Source organism: Pelophylax lessonae (genome assembly GCF_965119305.1).
Source record: "Pelophylax lessonae genome assembly, chromosome: 3".
Classification (NCBI taxonomy): Eukaryota; Metazoa; Chordata; class Amphibia; order Anura; family Ranidae; genus Pelophylax; species Pelophylax lessonae.
This window is the reverse complement of record NC_138770.1, coordinates 515,100,823-515,125,912: the sequence shown is the minus strand read 5'-3', so window position 1 is coordinate 515,125,912 and position 25,090 is coordinate 515,100,823. Positions and strand designations below refer to the sequence as shown.

At 44.1% G+C, this 25,090-nt stretch overlaps 1 protein-coding gene across 2 annotated transcripts in view; it reads left to right on the top strand.

Moving 5' to 3' along the window:
- MTHFD1L (methylenetetrahydrofolate dehydrogenase (NADP+ dependent) 1 like) overlaps positions 1-25,090 on the top strand; it is a 562,387-nt gene that overhangs the window by 39,296 nt on the left and 498,001 nt on the right. For both annotated transcript variants that reach the window (XM_082251220.1, XM_082251219.1), the window contains exons 5-6: positions 9,657-9,775; positions 12,472-12,572. In XM_082251220.1, coding sequence (XP_082107346.1) covers positions 9,657-9,775; positions 12,472-12,572 — 220 coding nt within the window. The remainder of the gene's footprint in view (positions 1-9,656; positions 9,776-12,471; positions 12,573-25,090) is intronic.

Sequence of the window (25,090 nt, the reverse complement as noted above, 5' to 3'; positions counted from 1 at the left end):
GTCCCCTATCAAAGATTCCAGTGCCATCCTATAAGACTGTGTCCCAGATGTTTTTGAGCCACTCAGCCCGTTGAGGGGGTGGGGAAGTTCTGCTTTAGTAAGGACAGTGGGACCCTATAAAGGCTTGTTCTTCACACCTTGCCTGCATGAAAAATTATAGGAAAACCGCACTGCTTTCACTTGCAGGGACGTCAGTTTCATAACATGTGAATGATGCATAAACTGCTGCAGTAGGCACTCACTAAATCACTACTGCAGTCAGTGCAAAACTGCTAGAAAAAAAGCTAGACAGTGGATTGGAGTGGATACTAGTACTACTACACTTTTAATTTACTCCCAGTTTGGTAGAACAATATTATGGTGCAGAAAGCATAACATTTCAGCATGTTCACCTGTTAAAACGGGTTATGTTTTTTTCATATATTGCTGCCACTTCATTAACATGCTCACTTGGTACAGGAGAGGAAAGGGGAGCTGAGAGGTATCTTCTAGCAGGAGAGGCAAGTCTTTTGTAGCGTGCCTCATTTTTCTTTCCACCACCACTGAAGAGGATCACCACTTCTGGCAATCGCTGGTTCCTTCAAATAGAGATGAAGTTCATCATCCAGGGTCATTATTGCAGATTCAGAAGAATCCTCCTCATGGGACCCCAATAAAACCCTGAGCATGCCATCAATTTGACCACGAAGAAGATTCTCTTGCATTTTTCTTTTTGGACATTTTCTGTTTTTGCATCATCCTGCTCTTCCAGATTATAAAAAATGCTGTTCTGGACTTGACTTTTCAGCAGGAACCTCCTGCACCTCCTGTTGCATATCCTCTGTTAGCCATTGTTTTGCCTTGGCCAATACATCATCAGAAGAGAAAGCATGGTTCTTGTATCGAGGATCCAAAAGACTTGCCAGCACAACATTTTTAATCTCTTCATGCTTCTCAAAACCTATATCAATCAAAGCTCTCTGGATTGATAGACTATCATTTACAAGTTGGAGGGTGTTGTGTGCCATGCAACTGAGGTCTGACACATCAGCAAGCCTCATTACTTTCCGCATGCTTGCTCTGCTGTCTCGAAGGAGCACAAGCATCGCTCGGTCTTTGATTCCCCAGTCTTAAAGCATGCCTAACATTTCTCTACTGTACTGTAGTGTGGGGTCGTTGCATCACTTTTGTATTCAACACCAATTGCCTTTTTGTCCATCCGCTGTCAATGAAGTGGCATGTAAGATTCTTTCCTAACTCTAATTGGTCCTGACCAGCAGTCAGTCGTGAATGAGTGAGTTGCCAGCATTCTCTGGTTGCAGCATAGCCTTTACTTTCTCCACGACCTTTTGGTGAATCTTTCCCAGCATTTCGGTTTGATAATACTTCTCACTCTTCTGTGTTTACCTTGGATCAACTATGGACATCAACCGCTTAAATCCAGAGTCGGACACCATTGTAAATGGCTGGTTTTCAGTGACCATCATCTCTGTGATTACTCTCTCCAGCAGTTGGGATCATCCATCTGAATTTATCCTTTTTTTTTTTTTTTTTTAAACATATCTTATTGTTTATTAAAAAAGAATAGCGCGCACATGCAAAAGAAATTATTACCAAATTATCAAGACAATCCATGAATAAAAATGGGGATTTGGTCCCACCATATGGCCATATAGTGCTCAAGCCCACCACTGCGTCAAAGTACCCCATTATCAGTGGGTCCTACACTATCCATGAAAAAGAGACGAATCCAGCCTTTCTAACCCTTGGAGATAATACTCCTTGCTAGGAAAGATGTGCAAATGCACTACAGGGGACTCCTCCTATATCCACTTGATAGTGGACACTGATAGAGTACAGGTGTGTGTGGGGGGTGGGTGAGGGCTGCTCAACCTCGATAGTCTGGTCAGACCGAATAGATAATAAACAAGCAAAACATTTGGGGGAGCATACCCATGTATTTCTAAAGCTGCTGCAGCTATGAACCAAAAGACATGTGTATTAAAAAAGAATAGCGTGCACATGCAAAAGAAATTATTACCAAATTATCAAGACAATCCATGAATAAAAATGGGGATTTGGTCCCACCATATGGCCATATCTTATTGTTGCCTGGGATAGTGGAGGAGGTATTTCACATTGTGATTGTGATTTTTTTTTTTTTTCCTGTGCTGCATGATATTCAACATGATGAACTCTTAGATGGGCCCAAAGATTTGACGTATTGGGTTTTTGCAGTCCCTGATCCCATGCTTGCATGGTTTGTGCATGTGTTGCACACTGCTGCTTTTCCTGGAGATGGTTGAGCCGAGAAATAGTCCCAGACCACACTTTTTTTTTACTTTTTCTGTCTGCATCCATCTCCATTGCAGATTCAAAGAGCCAATAGAAGGTTAAAGAAAATTGCTGGCTGGCTTGGGGGCGCCCTGTTGTGGGTGGCTGGCTGCTTGTTGCCAGTCCGTGGCGATGCAGCATTGCGGATGCTCAGTGCACTGTTATTCCACACTGTCCAAGGCGAAGGAAGTGGCCTAAGAAGTCAGAACGTGTATAATTATAGGCCCAGCGCACGGAGACAGGTAGAGCAACACACATCATGTGTACGCCATACACAATATCGGCAAGTTCCGGGGCTGATACCGATATATCAGGAAAAGTGAATAATGGCCCTCTGATAATCGGTCGAAACCCAACCCCAGTGTATGGTCCTTCTCACTCCCACGACAAACTTTTTTTTTTTTTTTTTTTTTCTGACTCGACCTCTTCCTGCCTTAATATTGCCAACTACGGGAAGTATCACAGGCCAACGTACACTTGTATTGCCATGTTAACTGTAAAGTCACCAGATATTACCCCCCTAAGACAATTATAAGTAATATTTCAGGCACCTGTCTACAAGCTTATTGTAAGCACCCCTGTCAGTAATAAATTGTCTCAGCCCTCTAACTGCCACTTTGCTGGACAGCTCTGTCTATTAAACGAATTTGAAAAAAAAAAAAAAACGGCTTAATTGATAAGCTGCAATGTGTTACATTTTTGTTTTTGGGTTTAATAAAACTTTAGCAATGCATAAATCAAACTATCCCTATCTTGTGATTTGTCAGATGAGCACATTAAGTGCTTCATCTAATTGGGACATCCTGCAACCATCGTTCAATCTTTTCTCTTTCACCTTCTTGAAACCTGTGCTCTGTTTGTTTGTTGATCTGATCCACTGAGCTTCTGGGTCTTTTCTGTCCCATGGTTTGATATGAAAGTTCAAGAACTGCAGTCAGTTGCTCCAACATAGACTTGGAGCCAACTAAATTGATTATTTAGCAACTTAATTTGCGAATGTGCAGATTTATTTTTTTACTATTTGTATAATGGCTATAGTATTAGCGCCGGTTCACATTGGCGCGACGCTACTTTCAGGGGCGACCTCCGAGATCGCGGTGCGAGCAGCGTGCCGCGACCTCGGAGCGGCCGCCACAGACTTCATAACATTGAAGTCTATGGCGGTCGCCTCCTGGTCGCCCCAAAGAAGCTCCGGACCCTTTTTCTAGGTCGGAGCGACTTGTGTCGCTCCTATTAGAACGGGTCCGTAGCTTCCCTATGGGAGGCGACCTGCGGCGACCTGTGAGGCGACCAGGTCGCCTCACAGGTCGCCCTAGTGTGAACCGGGGCTAACTCAGATAGTATTTGATTTTAAAATGGCACAATTTATTGTGATAAAAACTGCTAAAATATAACAGAGTCTTGAAATCAAATTTTGCCTCTTGAAATTTAATATTTTCTGTTAAATGCCACAGTTAAATCAGAAAAAAAATTGTAAATATGGCTTTTTTTTTTTTCACAATTAAATTTTTATTTTATTGTTAGACATATAAACAAAACAAATATTTACAACTACAGTACATTACTCTGCACCAAAAAAAAGTATTATCCATACATACAAACACAGAAAAAAAAAAAAAAAAAATTGGGAGAGGAAGGGAAGGGGAATATCAATAAACCAATTTAGGGGCAGAAAAAGAAAAAAAAAAATATATATATATAAAAGATATAATATAGAAAAAAAAAATGGAATATCATCAATTAGTTAATAAGTTCCTGCTTCTGTCCTTATGAAACAGGTGACATTGGCACGCCTACAGCATCAATCCAGGCTGACCACACTTTATCAAATTTTTTTGGGCAGTTCCTACTACCGTATGTAAAACGGTAGAATGGAAGTGTCTTAGTAACGGCAGCTATCCAGGTTGATCGGGTGGGAGGTTCAGGTAACTTCCATCGCAACAGGATTGCTCTCCTGGCATAAAACAGGGTATACATAATACACATTTTAGCATATTTATCCCCAACCACTTCTGTAAGGTTACTCAGTAGAGTTACCTTTGGGTCCAAAGGAATCATAGTGTCAAAAATTTCCCCAATAGTATCCGTCACCGCTTTCCAAAATGTTGCAAGCTTAGAGCACGACCAAACAACGTGTAGAAAAGTACCAATTTCATGCCCACATCTGGTGCACGAGGGATCCTTCCTGGGATATATCCTAGCAAGACGTTGTGGCGTGTAGTATGCTCTGTGTAAGAATTTGAGTTGTATAAATCTGTCCCTAGCCGCTATCATTGAGGGGATATAATTATTAACCAACTCCTCCCAATCTTCAACAGTCAGGTCTGGGATGTCATCCTTCCATTTATTATAGGTTTTCTCAAGAGACTGACTATGATCTGTTGAGAGTATATAATATATAGCAGAGAGTTTTCCCTATTACCTTGAAAGTTAGCATTTTCTCCAAAGGGTCTGATTCCAAGACAACAGGGTCTTGGAACTGGGCCCGCATAGCATGACTAAGCTGGCGGTAACGGAACCCCATAGTGGGAGGCAATGAGTGGGTAGACTGGAGAACATCAAAGCCTTGAAGTCTTCCATCTTTAACATGTTTCATGGTCACAATCCCTCTGGCAGCCCATACCTGGGGGTCAGGGAGTTGGTACAAATGTATTAGATTAGGATTACCCCACAGCGGAGTGTGGGGGGATATATGTAGAGGTGTGTTGTATATCACCCGCGCCCGAGACCATATCCGCAGCACCGTCTTCATCAGACTGGTTATTTGAGGATGTGCCCGTTCACCCCGAAAAACCAGATTACTAAGGGCCGCATAGGAACCCAGCAATGCTGCTTCTAATGTAACTGCGGAGTTAGTTTTGGGCTGGGAGAACCACCACCGGACCGTGACCAGTACAGCCGCCCAAAAATACAACTTAAAGTTAGGAAACGCTAAACCTCCTCTTGCAAGAGGAAGATATAACGTGCGCCTTGCAACTCGTGGAGTACGCCCGGCCCATACAAAAGTTGTTACCATACTATCTAATCTCGAAAAAAAGGTTCTAGTCATATCAGTGGGGGAGTTACGAAAAAAATACAGAAATTTCGGAAGATAACTCATTTTTAATAAATTAATTCTGCCAACCGGGGACAAAGGAAGCATGCGCCATGACGCACACCTTTTATTTAATTGTGAAACTAAAGGGTCGATGTTATTTTGCTGGTACACATCCAGTGTTGGACCCACTTTGATACCTAAATATACCATATCCTGTACCCATTTCAACGGTGTCTGAGTATCAATTAAAGGTACCGATGGGTGTAGTGGAAAAAGGACAGACTTAGACCAATTAATACGTATACCTGGAAAAATGACCAAAGATGTCGAATAATTGTAGGGCCCTATGTAATGAGGTGGAAGCGTCAGCCAAATAAATCAAGGTGTCGTCTGCATATAAGGACAGCTTCTCTTCAATAACCCCCACTTTAATGCCTCGGACTTGTGGGTCCGCCCGCAACATAATCGCGAGCGGCTCCAAAGCCAAGGCAAACAAGGCCGGGGATAACGGACATCCCTGTCGGGGTGCCCCTCAGTAGAGGGAATTTTATCCGACAGGGATGAATTAGTGCGGACTCTAGCCATAGGATTCCCATAAAGAAGTTTAATCCATGAGACAAAGTTGGGGACAAAGCCGAAGCTAGCTAGGATCTTCCAAAGAAATGGCCACTCAACAGAATCAAATGCTTTCTCGGCGTCGAGGGAGGCGACCACACCTGCTCCCCCCCCCCCCCGACGCCAAGGCCATATGTGTAAACCGTCTCCGGATATTAATATCCGTACCCCGTTCAGGTATAAATCCGGTTTGGTCCGGATGAATCAAGTCTATAATAACACTATTAAGTCGAGTGGCCAAAATCTTAGAAAGGATCTTCCCATCTACATTTAATAAAGAGATAGGTCTATATGATGAACATAATGATGGATCCTTCCCTAATTTAGGGATCACGACGATAACCGCTTCGCTCGACGAGAAGAAAAAAAAAAAAAAAAGAGAAAAAAAAAATAACTAAAAAATACAATAACAGAGTAATGTTCAAACATCCCCATCCCCCCCACCCCACCCATCTCCCCAAACTTGGAGAGGGTTTGTATCCCACCCACCACGGACCTCATAGTCCACCCTAGAGGGTAAGTGTCAAGAAAGGCGCTATATTACCCCCCTCCCCCTAAAAAAAAAAAAAAAAAAAAGGGGGGAGGGGTGAAGACTCCGGCGTTCAAAAAGGACAAAAATATTAATATCTTGAGTCACCCAAAAATTTGGGAGAGTAAACTGTGACAAACCAGGAGAAAAAAGAAAAAAAAAAAAAAATCAGCTCCAGTCTTACTTATATGTCTCAAGCCAGGATAACACCTCTTTAGGGGAAGAAAAGAAACGCACATGTTCACCATCTTGAACCCGCAATTTAGCCGGGAACAAAGTACTATATTTCAACCCCTTTTCTCTTAACTTAAACGGGCTTGATCAAATGATTTCCTCTGATGCTGTGTTTCAACAGAATAATCTGGAAAAATAAAAAGTTTACCACCCTCATATTTCACTTCACCCTGAGATCGGGCCGCTCGTAAGACAGTGTCCCGGTCACCATAATGAAGGAACCTCAGAATAAAGGTGCGGGGGGGGGGGGGAGCCAGGAGGGCCTCGCTTCACTGGTATCCGATGTGCACGTACTACTGAAAAAAAAGGTGAAAACTTAGCATCTGGAAGGATGGACGGAAGTAATTGCTCAATAAAGGTCCCCGGGTTTACACCCTCGGACCCCTCCGGGAGACCGATAATCCGTAGATTGTTCCTACGATTGCGGTTCTCTGCATCTTCTGCTCGTATCTCCAGCTGCTTAACCCTGGCTTTGAGCAGCTGAATATCCGAGTTATAACCTTTCTGTGTGTCTTCTACTTCTGAGACCCGCGTTTCCATCTCGGTGACTCTGTCTCGAAAATTATCCATATCTTTACGGATAAATCCAATATCTGATTGTACACAATCAATTTTAGAGGTCAAGGCTGTCTTGCAGTCTACTATAGCATGCATGAGTGTCTCTAAACTTGCAGGCAGTTCTGCCTCCCTGGTCACTGTTGTCTGATCGGTCTGAGACGCCATAGTTACCGTAGACTTGGACGGTGATGTCGCAACTGCACGGCGTGTCTGTACACCCCTTTTTATTTTTGGGCATTCCTCCCCAAAAAAAAAAAAAAGGGAAAAAAGGGGGGGGGGGGAGGAGGAAGGAGTACTCAAACGTCTCAGTCTCCTTCCCTTCCCCCTCCTCTCCCCTTCCTTAGTATAGTAAGACGGGGAAGTTCGGGAGGTTTGAGTCCATCCAGTCTTGATATCAATCTGCTTTGTTAATTTTATTGCATAGGTTGTATGTCTTTCGCTTAACTTTATGTAACTTTATGTAATTAATAGTTTACTACATAAACATATATACTGTGCCCAGAGAGTAGATGATATTTAGTGTGGCAGGCTGGCAGTATGCGGCAGTATGCGGTGGAATGTGCTTAAATTGCGGAAGGGAAAAAAAAAAACAGAAAAAAAAAGTCATTTAAATAAATGAAGGGGCTTGAGTATTGCAACTTGAATGTTACTCACTGCTTTCCTTTGACCAGGGTTTACTCACTGCTTTCCTTTGACCAAGGTTTCACATAGATTACCAACTTGTCAGCATCCTCAGGGAGCATAGGAAGACCGGCCAGTGCCAGCAGTCCGGTGACTACTAGCCAAGTCTGCTCCTCTTTACTCCCTCTTTACTTCCCCGATGCGGTGTCCAAGGATCTACCAACGGATCCACAGGGAAATCATCAAGCACATCAGCCGTCCAGTGCACGTTCAGTCCGTACACCTCACACCGCTCGCACTGCTCCAGTCAGTCCCGTCCCTCCGGTCTCTGGTCTCAGCCAATATCGCGGCATCCAGCTCCTCAGAGCAGCCACGAAGGGGACGACGGAGCAGACGAGCCGCCCAGCACAGCCCGCCGGGACACCAGGAGACAGCCCGCACCAGTCAACACAATGAACGCTGGATAGCCCGACCTCCACCTACACCGGCATCAGTGAGTGGAAGCGGCCGAACACCAGGGGGGTCAATCTGGGTGTGTTGTCAGGATACACGCCGGAGTCGGGAGCTCAGTTACTGCACGTCTGCTCCCAGCGCCATCTTAGACTCCCCTCCGGCTGTTTTTTTTAAAAAGTGGTAATCATCTCAAACAATTTTTTTTTGTTACCTGGTTTGAAATCCAAGCCATTTTTGGATTTTTGTCCAATGATTAATTTTAATTACTGCGGCGATTATGTTCAAAGTTTAATTCCCAGTATGGCAAATTTTAACATAGTTATGCTGGTTCAGCTTGGATATAGATTACACCATACCTGGTCAATGCCCCTGAAAGTAAATTCACTGAAGTAGACACCGCTATTCAAGTTAATAATTTACTTCTGAGTCCTGCACTGAGCGGGTCTGCCCAATTCATTGTGAACACAGGTTAGCTGCTCGGCATGGGTGCCATTCAGGAAAAGCTTTATCTTCTGAATGAATGCAAAGCGTTCTGATTGGAAGAGGTGGACAGGCAGGGTGGTGGTGATCATTGACAGACTCGTAGGCATCCACAACCTTCTTTCTGTTTGCATATTGACATCACACTAAGTCCCCGTTCACACTAGGGCGACCTGTGAGGCGACCTGGCAAAGTAGCGTCGCCCCTATGTGAACGGGGCCTAAACAATACAACTGACCCTGGATATTGGAGTTTTAAATAAAACTGCATTCACTGCCAAATTCTCGAAGATGTTTCTAATCATTGGCACCTAATCTGCAGCACTTGATTATAATTTAATTTGCAACAAAAAGGATATAAAATTTGCTTCTATGCATTCAATTTTGTAATCATGTACGATTATGTTTTTGACGTGATTTGCCTCATTCAAAGTCCCATGACTTAGTTATCTTTTTGTATATGCAATTAGGAATGGAGGCTTATTACTAATGATGCTTCAGATCATGTCTATTTGTATATATAATTTCATTTGATGAGGTTGTAAATGTAGGGTGTACTTTTTCCATGTAATCTGCATTTATTTAGATTATATGAATATATAGACTATGGAAGTTTTTTTTTTTTTTTTTTTTTTCCATTTGGTCAAGTATACCCCCTTTATTTTCCAGTTAAGGGATGAGAAATCATATTTTGGGGGTTAACAGGGCTGTGTCAGGGTAAAGGTATTTAAATGTAATTTTTTAAATATAAATTGCATCAAACTACTGCTCCATCACAACTGCCACAATCTAATAGTGCTTGATTTTACTGTTCCAGGTTATTGATGAAATCTTAAAACTTAATGAAGATCCTAAAGTTCATGGAGTCTCCCTTCATTTAGCTGACCCCAGCCTCCGAGTACTAAATGCAGTGACACCGGACAAAGATGTGGATGGGTAAGAATTCTATACTGGAAACATTTGCAATTATGTTTCCAACCTGGTAGACATCCTGTGACAGCTCCTGATGTTGAACTTTACCCATTCCTGCCCCTCTCTCCCATTGGAACTTTAATGGGCCTGATCATAATCCGAGACCAGGAGCTGTGTGTGACTGTCACTGTGCTTTGAGCATGCTCTCCACACAATAACACACATGTGGGTGTTTAAGGCCCACCCTCCTTACCATGGCATATAGGTTTTCCAAGAAGTAATAGAAATAATAATTTCAGCTTTGGATAACTTGAGGTGGGATTAGAACCTCATATTAAATTGAGGTTTGTGGCTCTATCCGGGATGGGAGAAGTTGGGTTAATCTCTCCTTCTACTCTGTCGCAACCTATCCGTATTGAGGGTAAACCGAAACACAAACTCATTTTAAGTAAAGTGGCAAAAAAAGGTGGTCAGTCTTTATATTGCTTTGTGCTAGTTCATCCTGTCCCAGTGAATCCTTGCTTGTCAAGGTGTGGTGGAGTGTCACCAGAGTAAGGTTAACAGATTTTCAAAATTAAATCTTGGGACACTCAACTGACAACGCCTAGGCTATCATTACCTAGGCAAAGTAATTCTGATATCTAAACGACAACATTTATTAGTCTCATTGTCCTGCTGGGCCTTCAGCTGCTGCTACCAGCAGTCATGCAAGCAAGCTGCCATTCAATTCCATAAACTGTGAGCCACACTGCTCCTGAGCACCATTACAATCCCTGCTTCCGAACTGTCTCTTGGTGCCTTGCCAGTCAAATGCACCACTTGCCTTCTCCAGCAAGAATTTTAGTGCCTGCTCATGGGTGCTTCTCATTTCATGAGCCTAGCAGATGTAGGCCGAGAAAATGAGGTGCTCTCCTTCATGGGTGCAGATGAAAGGAGGGACACAGCAGCTCTGTTGCTACCTTCAGGTAGGGCATGACGCAACCATGGCAGGCACCGCCTGCAATCGCCAACACAGGCAGTGGACGATGGGGCAAACTATCAGCACAGGCTTTGCCAATAAAATCCTGTTGTGACAGGAGACACTGGGTACAATGTCAGGGATGTTCGTTGGGAACAGACCCCTGGAGACTCTGGCAAACTGGGACAAATGGGATCCATGCACCAGAGACCTCCCCAGTGGGGACTGATGTATAACCATAAAAATGTCAGGCTCCATCCCATCCCTGTAAAAAAAAAAAAAAAAATACACCCACTAAAATGGCATCCCAGTCTTAGTCCATAGGGTTCAGTATGGAGTTTGCCCACCCTTTGCAGCTATAACAGCTTCGAGTCTTCTGGGAAGGCTGTCAACAAGGTTCAGGAGTGTGTCTATGGGAATGTTTGACCATTCTTCCAGAAGCGCATTTGTAAGGTCAGGCACTGATGTTGGACAAGAAGGCCTGGCTCGCAGTCTCCGTTTAATTCATCCCAAAGGTCTGGACCTTGCTTTGCGCACAGGTGTGCAGTAATGTTGGAACAGAAAGGGCCAACACCAAACTGTTCCCACAAAGTTGGGAGCATGAAATAGTCCAAAAACGTCTTGTTATTCAGATGCCTTAAGAGTTCCCTTCACTGGAACAAAGAAGCCAAGCCCAACCCCTGAAAAAGAACCAGACCCCATAATCCCACCCCCCCCCCTCCACCAAATGATTTGGACCAGTGCACAAAGCAAGGTCCATAAAGACATGGATGAGCAAGTTTAGGGTGGAGGAACTTGACTAGCCTGCACAGAGCCCTGATCTCAACCCGACAGAACACCTTTGGGATGAATTGGAGGCCTTTTTGTCCAACATCAGTGCCTGACCTTACAAATGCGCTTCTAGAAGAATTGTCAAACATTCCCATAGACACACTCCTAAACCTTGTGGACAGCTTTCCTAGAAGAGTTGAAGCTGTTACAGCTGCAAAGGGTGGGCCAACTCAATATTGGACCCTACAGACAAAGACTGGGATGCCTTTAAAGTTAATTTGCATGTAAAGGCAGGCATCCCAATACTTTTGGTAATCTAGTGTGTGATTGCAAACCTCTTAAACCTGTTAAAGTAGAAATCCATCCTTTTTTTTTTTTTTTTTTTTTTTTTTTTTTTTTTTTTTTTTTTGGAAACTGATATTCTCGTGATTGAAAATGGGGTTGTTTACTAAAGTAATAGAAACTGTTCACTTCGCAAAGCTTGGTAAACAAGGTAAACTTCACTGCATTAATTTAATCATGTGCAATGAAGCATTCTATTCTCTATTAATTTCACTTGCACATGATTGGGTAATCTATGTGAACACCAAATTAACTATGCAAAATTGTTTTCTTTGCTAATACTCCCATTTTTTTTTTTTTTTTTTTTAATTTCATGCTTCTGGTGTCTCCTGAACATAAGCTGAAATAAAAATTATAGTGCAATTGCCTGCATTAGCGTCTAAAATAAGTTGGCAGTCATTTTTGCTTTTGCCTGCCATTACTACTCATAGGCCAAGCCTTTTGACATTAACCTTCATGTGCTGGATGAAGGTGATTAGGTAGCTTATCAGCAGGCTTTTGTCGGAGGAGGAGAACTCAAAAGCAACATATAGACAACAGAATCTGTGCGTGTTCCAAAGCTTGCCTTGAAATTTTATATAGTTAGTGTGTAATGACCTACGTTTAGGACAATGAGTATTTCATCAAATCTGTTTTATTTTACCATTAGGGTCACAGATATCAACTTGGGAAAGATGGTCCGTGCCAATACTGAGCAGGGGTTCATTTCACCAACTGCTAAAGGTGTTGTCCAGCTAATAGAACAATTGGGTAAGTAATTAAGACTGCCCACCACAAAATATTTTTTTGACCGAAAGCTGTGAGTAACATAGGATTGCTTCCTTTTATTTATTTTTTTCTTCTTCCTCTTTACACCTGTGCATATCCTGGTGACTTTCATTTGTGGATGTTCATTGTTTGCAGGACCACCAGGATTGATTTAAATGAGAGAAGAAAAATGTTCAGGAACAAATCTAGTTTTAAGTGTTTTTGACGTTGATGTACTTTTTAAAGCCCAACTCCAGGTTTCTTGAGACTTGAAATAGTTGGTTTGGAACAAGCTGGTTCAAACTATTTGCTCGCTGGGAGCACTGCTTAAAACTGCATCAGCTACATACAGTATACAGCACCATGTTCTAGCAAGCAGGACAAGAACTTCCCTCCAGCTCCCGGCATAAAATTGAGTTGGGTTGAGCACCCATGATGTCTGCCTGCCTCTCCACCTCAGCCAATCAGATGAAACCTTGCATTCATTGATGAAATACAATGCTTCCTGTGAATGGCTGAGCAGTTTGTTCTGGGAGCTGGGATGGGAAGGCCCCATCCCACTGCTAGAGCACAGTGCTGTATATTGTATGTAGCTGTTGCATATAGTGTATGCAGTGCTCCCTGTGGGCACATCTGTTTGTGAGGCAAGTAGCTTGGTCAAAACAAACTAATGTCCCATTAATTAAACCTGGAGTTAAGGCTCGTACACACTAAGAAAATCGGGCGAGAATTTTCGTCCAAAGAACTTTCATACAATTTTTGTATAGTGTGTACACAACTTTCTACAGCCAATTCCAACCTTCTGAATGAAAAATTCTGAACGCTTTTCGCTTAATATGTAGCATTTTTGTACAAGAAAAATCTGAAATGAGAGACTGCGCAAGATCAGAAACTATAAACAAAGCATTTTTCATACAAATTTTCTTTAATCGGTTCCTAGTTGCTGTGAAACAAGGAAAATTGGATTATCGTTGGCCCGATTTTCTTAGTGTGTACCCCACTTTAGGCTTTAAAGACTCCCTTCCCAAAAAAAAAAAACATCCCAGAAGTGATTCAAGAAGAGCTGTGCAATCTCAAAAGCTATAGCTAGAAGTTCACTGCAAGTTGGGCATGTTGGAAAATTTAGCAAATTGCCTTTTATCTTCCTTCCAGCAATGAGTGTGGAATTGGCATATGATGTGATTACATTACAGTTGGTCTTGCATCTAATAATGCCCATGCTTGGCAGGGGAAGAGTTTCCAGGAATCGGTAATTGGGGAACCCATCTGTTTGGATCCATTTAATGCAGAGGGGAGAGTAAAAGAATAAAGCCCAACTTCAGGATGAGGGGGGGGGGGGAAGACACTCTGCAGAGGGACCCCTCGGAGGAGCCGCTGATCGGCTGTCCTCGCCACACACTGTAAAGTATTTGCCTTTAGCTATTTAATGGCCGTTGACCATTTGGACATGGTTTAACAAAGTGAAGGCATAGCCAGAACTTCTGAATAAAATCCTCACTAATGAAATACAATACGTATTTTTAGAGAGTGCAAACAGCTTGTCAGTGTTTCCAATCTCCATGGAGAAACAGTTGAAAAAAGGAAAAGTCTTTGTAGCTTTAGGGGTTTTAAAGGAACCAAGACCAGAAACACTGGTTGAAGCAACAGGATTACCCTTTTATTTTCGAAGAAGGAAAAAAAAGTGTTGGCAAAATGTAAGACTTTTTGGGTCCCATAATGGCTGTGGAAAAAAAAATTATTTTATACATGAAAGTGGTGTGTAACCTGGTATTAACCTCTTGCAGTCCATGAACAGCAGAGCTTAGTCTGAGGGAGAGAGAAGCAACAGAGTTGTGCTGGAAAATGCTGGGCGAAGAGCAGGGCGATATGATCATTTGTCTACTGTTTTTCCTTTTATGGTCCAGTCACAGGCTAGTGGAAAGGAACAGGTCATTTAACCATTTTCTCACTGGGCACTTATACCCCCTTCCCAACCAGGCCAATTTTATCTTTCAGTGCTCAGTTTAAATGACAAGGACTTATGCCCCATACACACGTGCAGATTATCTGCAGACTTTTGTCTGCAGACTTACCTATTCTATGTAGTGCAAGGGCCTGCCGGATTGCATACAAATTGAAAGTGTTTAGGTTTGACCTCATATTATATGGTTTTGGTAAGTCTGCAGACAAAAGTCTGCAGATAATCTGCACGTGTGTATGGGGCATTAGTCATGCAGCACTGTACCCATTTGAAAGTTGTCCTATTTTTCCACACAAATAGAGCTTTCTTTTAGTGGGTTTTATCACCACTGGGTTTTATATTTTTTGTGCTATAAATGAGACCAAAAATTTAGTAAAAAAACAAATTTTTCTACGTTTAAGTTATAAAAATTTGCAAATTAGTAATTTTTCTTCATACATTTTGGCCAAAAGTTATATTACTGCTACAAATCTTTGGTAAAAAAAAAAACCCAAATAGGTATATATTTAGTCTTTGTGAAGGTTATAGTTTACAAGCTATGGTGCCAATCATTAAAAATTGATCACCCCTGATGCACTGAAGGCCTTATCTCATTGAAACGCTAACAAGCTAGGAAACTACAAATAGCCCCCAAATTACACCTTTTTTGCAAAGTAGAAATTCTGAGGTATTTAGTAAGAGGCATGGTGAGTTTTTTTTTTTTTTTTTTTTTTGAAGTTGTAATTTTTTCACTCAATTCTTTACAAAATATACATTTCTCTTACGTCCTCTGACAGTCGCCGCCCGATGGTATTAGCCTTCACGAATGGGTAATGGCGCCCTCTGCAGGAGCAAGGTTAGGCAGATGATTATCAGGTTAATACAAAAAAACTTTTATACCTTGGCACGCCACTAGGGGGCCATCCCTCAGCCATTATCCTGAACCCAATCTGACATTACCTCAGTTTTACGTTGCCTAGCTCAGGAGCTGGTTATGTCTTTTCTGCTGGGACTCTTGTCTCAGCTTTCTTTACATTTTCTTTCAGAAATCATGTGTTTTTCTTTGCACAATAGCTTTTTATTTCTCTCACTATCACTAGTTAGTCAGGGATTCCTTTCCTGGAGGACTACAAGTGACTGCAGAGCTGGGCCCCGGACTGGGTATTATAGATCCTTATGGAGTCCCAGCCTGCCAACGAGCGTCGCAGGTTACTGGTACGCCCAGGCCTCGCAGAGACAGTACCCCTCCGAATGGGGACGAGCCTGCGGAGCTACGTCTTCGCTTAGGATGTCTCAACCCGGATCGCCCGCGTGTTGCCAGCATCTCTCCGTGGCTGACGGCACCCCCACTTAGGGTGGGAGGTCTCCCTTATCTGGGGGGTGCCCGCTTCCTGAACTGGTGAGTACTGATACCCCCTTGTCCCTGGGGGGTTGTGGGCCCACTCTTGGGGGATAACAGGGCTGGTGGTCTCTGTAGGATCCACCTTCTGGCCAGGCTGCTAGTTCTCCCTCCCTCCCTGCTCCCGCTGGGGGTGCTGTAGGGGTCTCCCTGGGGTCCCTGATGATAGCCAGAATGTGTTTGTACACTTTTTTTTTTTGCTGCCGTTTGGAGCTGTTTTATGGTGTGCAGTCCTAAGCTCTGTGTGAGGACAGCAGCTATGTTGGGATTCTGCACAGGCTCCCGATCGGGCGCCATCTTGGATGTGGGCAAATGCCTAGTCACGGGAGGTAAGGGTACTCTGTTGCCCCAGGTCACTAAGGGTAAGTCCCCCCGCACGCGGAGGGGACCCTCCTTCAAGACTCAACGGAATTCATTTCATGCCTTTGGGTCGCAGGAGAAGGGTAAACCCTTCCGACCCCGCCGGTGGCCACAAGAAACCGTGGACGGGTAAGCCAGAAGCTGGTCAGTCCGGCTCGGCGGCCCAGTCCACCTCTTCCTGAAGGGACGCCCTCACCCGTTGTCGGGGTGGGGGGGACATCTGCATTACTTTCAGGAACTCTGGTTGTCCGGGATTCAGGACAGGTGGGTTTCTCAAACATTCTTAAAAAGTGTAAATATGTTTAAAAGAAATTAATAAAAAAATATGTATATATATATATATATATATATATATATATATATATATATATATATATATATATATATATATATATATATATATATATATATATATATATATATATTATCGTGATAAATGAATAAGAAAATAAAGATATAAGTAATAAATTATTGAAAATCAATTCAGTGTGTGATCTTAAAGGTGTATATATGACTTCATAAAAAATACATTAAATAAATAAAGTGATGTTTTAAATATCCTCCATAAATAATTAAGGTGCTAATTAATCAAATATATATTGTGCTAGTGGGCCAAACAATAAATAGCTTTGTATAAATCTGTACACAATCAATTCATAAATAGTGTCCCAGCAATTTAAATAACATAAATAAATAAATAAATGTAAAGAGAATATATAGAAAAATTGTCCATATAAATAGCCAAATATTAAATGGTGCTGCAAATGTAATTGAGTCCCAAGATGGGAAATGAAGCAGGGATTTTAACAGGAAAAAATGGATTCCAGGAGTTCCAGACTGATGGGGGTGCTCAATACAGGAATAAGTGCTCCCCTCCTATTACTCCCGCACTCACCAGATGGTGGTACCCCCACAGGGGTAATCAGCGTTTGGGGTGACTCTCAAAGGTCCCTCCGAAGGCTGGCTAGTAATCCACTTAATCCCGACTTCATATGCCGTATTTTTCTCCAGGGGAAAATTGATGAGAAATCCCTCCTCTTAAAGTACTCCAATATATTTGAGAGATCCGGATGAGGAAAGAAAAAAGGGGCTCCAATAGTGAAGTATTGCAAAAAATAGGTGCTTTATTCATATAAATTTACAATACTCACATTCATTAACAGAAAAACGGTGCATGTATGTCCTAGGGACCGCAACACCCTCGTGTAGCGGTAGTTCCGGGACGCGGTGCGTTCCACTGGCCGGATGTGCGTCTCAGTCAACAGGAAGCGGAACTGACGTTTTTCTGTTAATGAATGTGAGTATTGTAAATTTATATGAATAAAGCACCTATTTTTTGCAATACTTCACTATTGGAGCCCCTTTTTTCTTTCCTCATCCGGATCTCTCAAATATATTGGAGTACTTTAAGAGGAGGGATTTCTCATCAATTTTCCCCTGGAGAAAAATACGGCATATGAAGTCGGGATTAAGTGGATTACTAGCCAGCCTTCGGAGGGACCTTTGAGAGTCACCCCAAACGCTGATTACCCCTGTGGGGGTACCACCATCTGGTGAGTGCGGGAGTAATAGGAGGGGAGCACTTATTCCTGTATTGAGCACCCCCATCAGTCTGGAACTCCTGGAATCCATTTTTTCCTGTTAAAATCCCTGCTTCATTTCCCATCTTGGGACTCAATTACATTTGCAGCACCATTTAATATTTGGCTATTTATATGGACAATTTTTCTATATATTCTCTTTACATTTATTTATTTATTTATGTTATTTAAATTGCTGGGACACTATTTATGAATTGATTGTGTACAGATTTATACAAAGCTATTTATTGTTTGGCCCACTAGCACAATATATATTTGATTAATTAGCACCTTAATTATTTATGGAGGATATTTAAAACATCACTTTATTTATTTAATGTATTTTTTATGAAGTCATATATACACCTTTAAGATCACACACTGAATTGATTTTCAATAATTTATTACTTATATCTTTTCTTATTCATTTATCACGATAATATATATATATATATATATATACACATATATATATACATACATACATACATACATACATACATACATACATACATACATACATACATACATATTTTTTTATTTCTTTTAAACATATTTACACTTTTTAAGGACTCACCATATGAAGTTTTATATACCATGATTTTTATTCACTTTATCACCAGTGCACTTTAAGATATATTTATATTTCCTATTTATTAGCCTGACAGCGCCATTTTACCTCCCTTTTCCCCACATTCACTAAATATAGTTATCTATATTTTTGAGGTAGGCTGCAGTCATTTATTTACTTAATTTCCTCCAATAGCGCGGAAACTTTCCCCTATATTTCTCAAACATTCGTTCAGGGTACAGATCGAGTTTCGATCTTGGCCCGCAGACATGTACTTCCCTTCCAATCTCCAGCTGTCCCCTGATGGTCTCCGAGATCTCATGGGGGCAGTGCACGATCTGATTGCACAAGGAGTTGTTGTATCCGTTCCTTCACAGGAACGGTTTCGCGGGTTTTACTCCAACCTGTTCACGGTGCCCAGAAAAGAGGGTAAGGTGCGTCCAGTTCTGGATTTGAAGTCTCTGAACCGCTTTGTGCGGGTACAGAAAATCAGGATGGAATCCATCCGGTCGGTGGTGGCATCGTTGAGGCCTGGGGACTTCCTGGCTTCCATCAATGTAAAGGATGCGTATCTACACATCCCTATTTTCGAGGGTCATCAGAGGTACCTTCGATTCGCGGTGGCTGGGGAGCACTACCAGTTTGTGGCGTTGCATTTCGGTCTCGCTTCGGCTCCCAGAGTTTTCACCAAGGTGTTAGCCCTGGTTCTAGCTTTACTAGGTTTACGGGGCATTGCGGTCCTCGGTTACCTGGGCGACCTCTTGTTAAGGTCGAACTCATGTGTGACCTTGGTGAGCGACCTGGACGTGACGGTTCAGACGTTACAGGAGTTCGGGTGGACCATCAATTTTCAGAAGTCAGCACTGACTCCCTCAACTCGCCTTCAGTACCTGGGGATGGTCCTGGACTCGTCTCAATCTCGGGTCTTCTTTCCGGAGGACAAACTCTGGACTCTTAAGGGAAGAGACCAGGTCTCTCAGGGACAACTGTCTTTCCTCCTTGCGGACCTGCATGCGGGTTCTGGGCCTGATGGTCTCGGCCTTCGAAGCAGTACTGTTTGCTCAGTTTCACACCAGGACTCTGCAAGCGGAGATCCTGGCCAGATGGGACAGGATACCTCAGTCCTTGGAAAGGAGGATTTCATTGAGTCCTCCTGTGCGGTCAGATCTCTTGTGGTGGCTCCAGTCGCCGTCCTTGACACAGGGCCAGACCTTCCGACCTCTGTTATGGTCGATTCTCACCATGGATGCCAGCCTGTTGGGCTGGGGAGGAGTTCTGGGCAAGCTTTGTGCCCAGGGGACGTGGTCGGCGGGGGGAGACTTTGCTGCCGATAAACATCTTAGAGCTCCATGCGATCAAGCTTTGTCTGTTCCGATGGTCATCTCAGCTTCAAGGGTGTCCAGTCCGCGTACAGATGGACAAAGCCATGGCTGTGGCTTGTATCCATCACCAGGGGGGCACGAGGAGGTCCTGAGCGGCCAAGGAAGTGGCCGAGATTCTATCTTGGGGCGAATCGCATGTACCGGCGATCTCGGCTGTTCACATTCCGGGTGTTGACAACTGGCAGGCGGACGGACTATCTGAGTCGCCAGACTTTGGACCAGGGGAAATGGTCCCTGCATCCGGAGGGGTTTCACCTCCTGTGCGCCGGGTGGTGGACGCCAGACGTGGATTTGTTTGCGTCTCGTCTCAACTAAAAGGTGGAAAGGTTCGTGGCCAGGACTTGCGAGCCTCTGGCAGATGCCGTGGACGCGTAGGTGGTGCCTTGGCAACGCTATCGGCTGCTGCTCTACGCCTTTCCTCCAATTCAACTGTTGTCCAGGTTCCTCCGCAGGTTGGCGTCGGAACGGATGTCAGTCATTCTAGTGGCCCCGGACTGGCCTCGATGGTCCTGGTACGCGGACATAGTTCAGATGGTCGTCGAACCTCCCTGGCGGCTTCCACTGCGAGACGATCTTTTGTCTCAAGGACCGATCTTCCATACTGCTTTACAGTCTCTGGCTTTAATGGCATGGCTTTTGAAAGCCAGGTCTTGAGGGATAGAGGTCTTCCACAGGCGGTCATCCCTACCTTGTTAAAGAGGTTGTAAACTCGTTCAAAATTTTTTTACAACCTGCAAGAGAAAGACATAATGAGCTAGTATGCATCGCATACTAGCTCATTATGAAATACTTACCTTAGAACGAGCCCCCGCCGTGCCGCTCTTACCTGTATGACGAGCGACATGTTCAGTCGCCCGTCTTCCGGGATCGCGGCATCCGGCCATCTGATTGGCCGGAGCCGCGGTGACGTCACTTCCGCGCACGCCGACGGTCACGGCACAGGGCTCTGAAGGAACGGCACGATCAGCCGTTCCTTCAGAGCGCATGCGCCAGTGACGTCACTGGCTGCATTAAAGGTAAATATCTCCTAAACCGTACATGTTTAGGAGATATTTACAGTACCTATAGGTAAGCCTTATCATAGGCTTACCTATAGGTACAACTTCCTGAGGAGGGTTTACTTCCTCTTTAAAGGCTCGTAAAGCGTTTATCACCGCACCTGGAAAGCGTATATAGCTTGGTGCGAGGCGAATGGTCTTCACCCTCGTTTCTTCTCAGTGGCGAAGGTCTTGGCCTTCCTGCAGAAGGGCGTGGATCAGCGTCTTGCTCGGACTACGGTCAAGGGTCAGTGGTCAGCCTTGGCCATCTTTTTTCAGCGACCATTCCTTGGTCCGCATCTTCATTCAGGGGGTGTGGCATTTTGGCTCCCCCGAGGAGCGCTCCTTTGCCTCCATGGGATCTAAATTTAGTTTTGTCTGTGCTACAACAACCTCCCTTTGAAAACATCACAGAGATTCCTCTGTCTGTGTTATCCTAGAAAGTTGCCTTTCTGATGGCCATCACGTCGGCTTGCAGAGTGTCTGAATTGGCGGCCTTGTCCTGCCGTTCTTATCTGGTGCTTCATAGAGATAAGGTGGTTCTGCGACCGAATCAGTCGTTTTCTTCCCAAGGTGGTTTCTTCATTCCACCTCAATGAGGATATCGTGTTGCCTTTGTTGTGTGCACGACCCAAACATCCTAAGGAGTTTTCCTTGCATTCCCTGGATGTGGTCCAGGCGGTCAAGGTCTATCTGTCTGCCACGGAGTCGATTAGACAGTCTGATTCTCTATTTGTTCTTACTGAGGGACCCCGGAAGGGATTGGCTGCCTCTGCGGCAACCATTTCGAAGTGGATCAGACAGACGATTGTTCAGGCCTATTCCATTAAGGGTCAGATTCCTCCTTTTCTGGTAACGGCCCATTCTACTCTAGCCGTTAGTGCCTCTTGGGCTTTTTGCCATCAGTCTTCTGCGGCTCAGCTGTGCAAGGTGGCGACTTGGTCGTCCGTGCACACTTTCACAAAGTTTTCCAAACTTGATTATTTGCATCTTCGGATGCTTCCTTTGACAGCAAAGTTTTTGAGTGTGACAGTTGTTTAAGGGGACATTGTCTTTACTGTCTCCTCCTTGGGGTGCTTTTTTGTATCTGGGTTTGTTCCAGTTTTTTATTGTGGGCTCAGGTTGTTACTGGCCCCGCTGTTTACATTACCTTCTAATTTGGTTGCGTTGCTTTCCCACCCCTCATACCTGCACTGCTTTGGGACGTCCGATTAGTGAAGGCTAATGCCATCAGGCGGCGACTGTCAGAGGACGCAAGAGAAAATAGAATTTTTGTAAGAACTTACCGTAAAATTATTTTCTCTGTAGTCCTCTTGACAGTCGGTGCCCCCACCCCTCTAGTTTTTTTGGATCTGGGGGTTGTTTGCCTTCCGGTACTGCTTGCTACAAACTGAGGTAATGTAAGATTGGGTTCAGGATAATGGCTGAGGGATGGCCCCCTTGTGGCATGCCAAGGTATAACATTTTTTTGTATTAACCTGATAATTATCTGCCTAGCACTGCTCCTGCAGAGGGCGCCATTACCCACTAGTGAAGGCTAATACCATTGGGCGGCGACTGTCAGGACTCGGAGGAAATAATTTTACGGTAAGTTCTTACAAAAATTATTATATATATATATATATATACACATATATACATTTTTCTTTTTTTTTTTTTTTTTGCTTACAAAGTTGTCCTATTACCAAGTTATTTCCCACACACTATATAGGGATATTTGCAACCACACCCCAAAACACTTCTGCTACTCCTCTTGAGTATGGCAATACCACATGTGTGAGACTTTTACAGTCTGGCTTACAGAGGCCCAACATGCAAGTAGCACCTCCAGGCATACTAGGAGCATAAATTGCACACAATTTCCTGACAACCTATTGAAGGACCAGGAGCACCAGGACAATGGAATCACCCACAAAATGACCCATTTTGTAAAGCAAACACCCCAACACATCTAGGAGGCATAATGACTTTTTATGAACACGTGTTTTTTTTTTTTTCTCCACAAAGTTGTCAATTTTTATAAGATATTTCTAACGCATGGCATGTACATAGCAAAAAATACACCCCAAAATAAATTCTACTACTACTCCAGAGTACAGGGATACCACATGTGAGACTTTTACACAGCCTGGCCACATACCGGGCCCGACATGCAGGGAGCACTGTGAGGTGCTCTTTGGACATAAAATTACAAATCAAATTCCCTGAATACCTATTACACTTGTGTCATGGATGAGCACTGATGTGGCATGGATGGGCACAGATGGGGAATTGATGCAGCATGGATGAGGCACATATGGGCATGGTTGAGGCACGGGTGAGCACTATTGCGCGCTGTACCGATCGGTGTGTACAGCGTCAGAGGAGAGAGCTGAATCGGACATGCACCTGTTTGTGGACAAATGATCACTACATCATTAGACGGAGTGATCACATGGTAAAGGGCCACTGTCATTGGCCCTTCACCCCGATCTGTGATCCCCCGGGTCTGGGGGACCCGCCCATCATGGGCATTCCTGGGTGCGCACCCTATCATTGTACGCCCTTCCAGAACTAGCCGACCATGCTGTAGCAGTAATTTGGCTATGGCCAGGTCGGCAGGTGGTAACTGAACTGTCCTTCACACTTTACTTTTGTTAAGAAAAAAACTTTCCTCTCTGGGTGATGTACATTACAAGGATTAAAACAACCTCCAAAGACATGATGGTAGGTTAATTTGGCTCTTGTCTAAATTGGCCCTAGTATGTGTATGTATGAATGTGAGTTAGGGACCTTAGATTAGAAGTTCCTTGAGGGCAGGGTCTGATGTGAATGTACAATGTATATGTAAAGTGCTACCTAAATTGATGGCGCTAGAAGTACCGGAAATAGAAAAAAAAAAAAAAAAAACCTTTTGTTGCAGATTCCTTCCTCCTTCCTTCATAATTATCAGTCAGCTGTACACCTGCAGAGCACCAATGAGGAAATCTTCTGGGCCTGCATCACTTTCCTTTATTTGCTATTTTTTAGTGGAGTTACCCTTTAACTGCAGCAGAGTAAAACTGGGTCTCCTACTCTGCAAACAAGGCTGTGCTTGCATATAAATCTCAGAACTGAAAGTGGTAGTAAACTCTTGTTACACCACTTATACCAACATGTAAGCTTATAATAAGACTTAACTGTAGGTACTGTGAATATCTCCTAAACTTGCACTGTTTAAGAGCTAATTAGAGTGCATGCAGCCTGTGACGTCACAGGTGCATGCACTCTGAAGGTCACCGGACCTTCAGAGCCCGTACATGCGGGGGAGTGACGTCATTGTGCCCCCAGTCACTGATGTAGCCGGAGGCCTCAAACCCAGAAGGAAGACCAGATGAAGTTGTCAGCCCTCTTCGTGGTGACAGCCTGGCGCTGGAGGGCTTGGGTCTAAGGTAAGTTTCTCTTTCGTTCATTGACAGACACAGCTCCTGAGAATCTTGACCAGTTATACTGCCCTCCACAGGAGTAGGACACTAGGCTGTAAAAAACTCTACTACGGCTATGGGCAGTCCCAGGAGGCATACTCCCCTCTCTCTGCTATAGGTACTTGCTGGGATCTCTGGTCCTGGCAATTTTTTTCTTTCCTGTGAGATCTACAATCAACTGCAGGGCTGGATAATCTAGATCAGTGGTCACCACAGTCTGGCCAGCAAGTGCGCGCAGACCACAGCTCCGTGCTAGGTCGACCGCGACATAGCCCCACCGAGAGAGGACTGGCCTGCGAGTTAAACGCCTTGCAAGGTCTTGGCCTATGTGTTGCAGCGTTCCTCCTGGACGCCACACCCCCCCATTTTGATGGCTAGGAGATTGTCTGAAGCGGTGCCCGCCTGGTTCCTGGTATGCCAAGTAGCTGTTTTGGGGTGGACGTGGGCCCCTCCCCGGGATGGTTAAACCCCCGGGTTCCCTTTCTTCCTGTTGGGTCCCCCTGTGCTATGGTGGTCCCTGTGGGTCATCTAGCCTCCCATCCATACCCCTTCTCCTATCTGGGGTAGTGTGGCGGGTCCGGCAAAGGAATCAGTGGCGGCCATTAGAGTAGCTTCTGGGCAGAAATTTCAGCTGTGGAAGCCCCTCCTTATTCCCTGGTGCTGACTCCTGGGTCTCTTCCTTTACCAGACGCCACACATTGAGTGCAGTTTATCTTGATGTTGCCGGTGCCTGCCTTGGGGGGTGGTGAGCCCGGTGAGGTCCTCCCTCTCTCTGCTGCAGCATCATGGGGTGCTCAGGTACTGGCAACC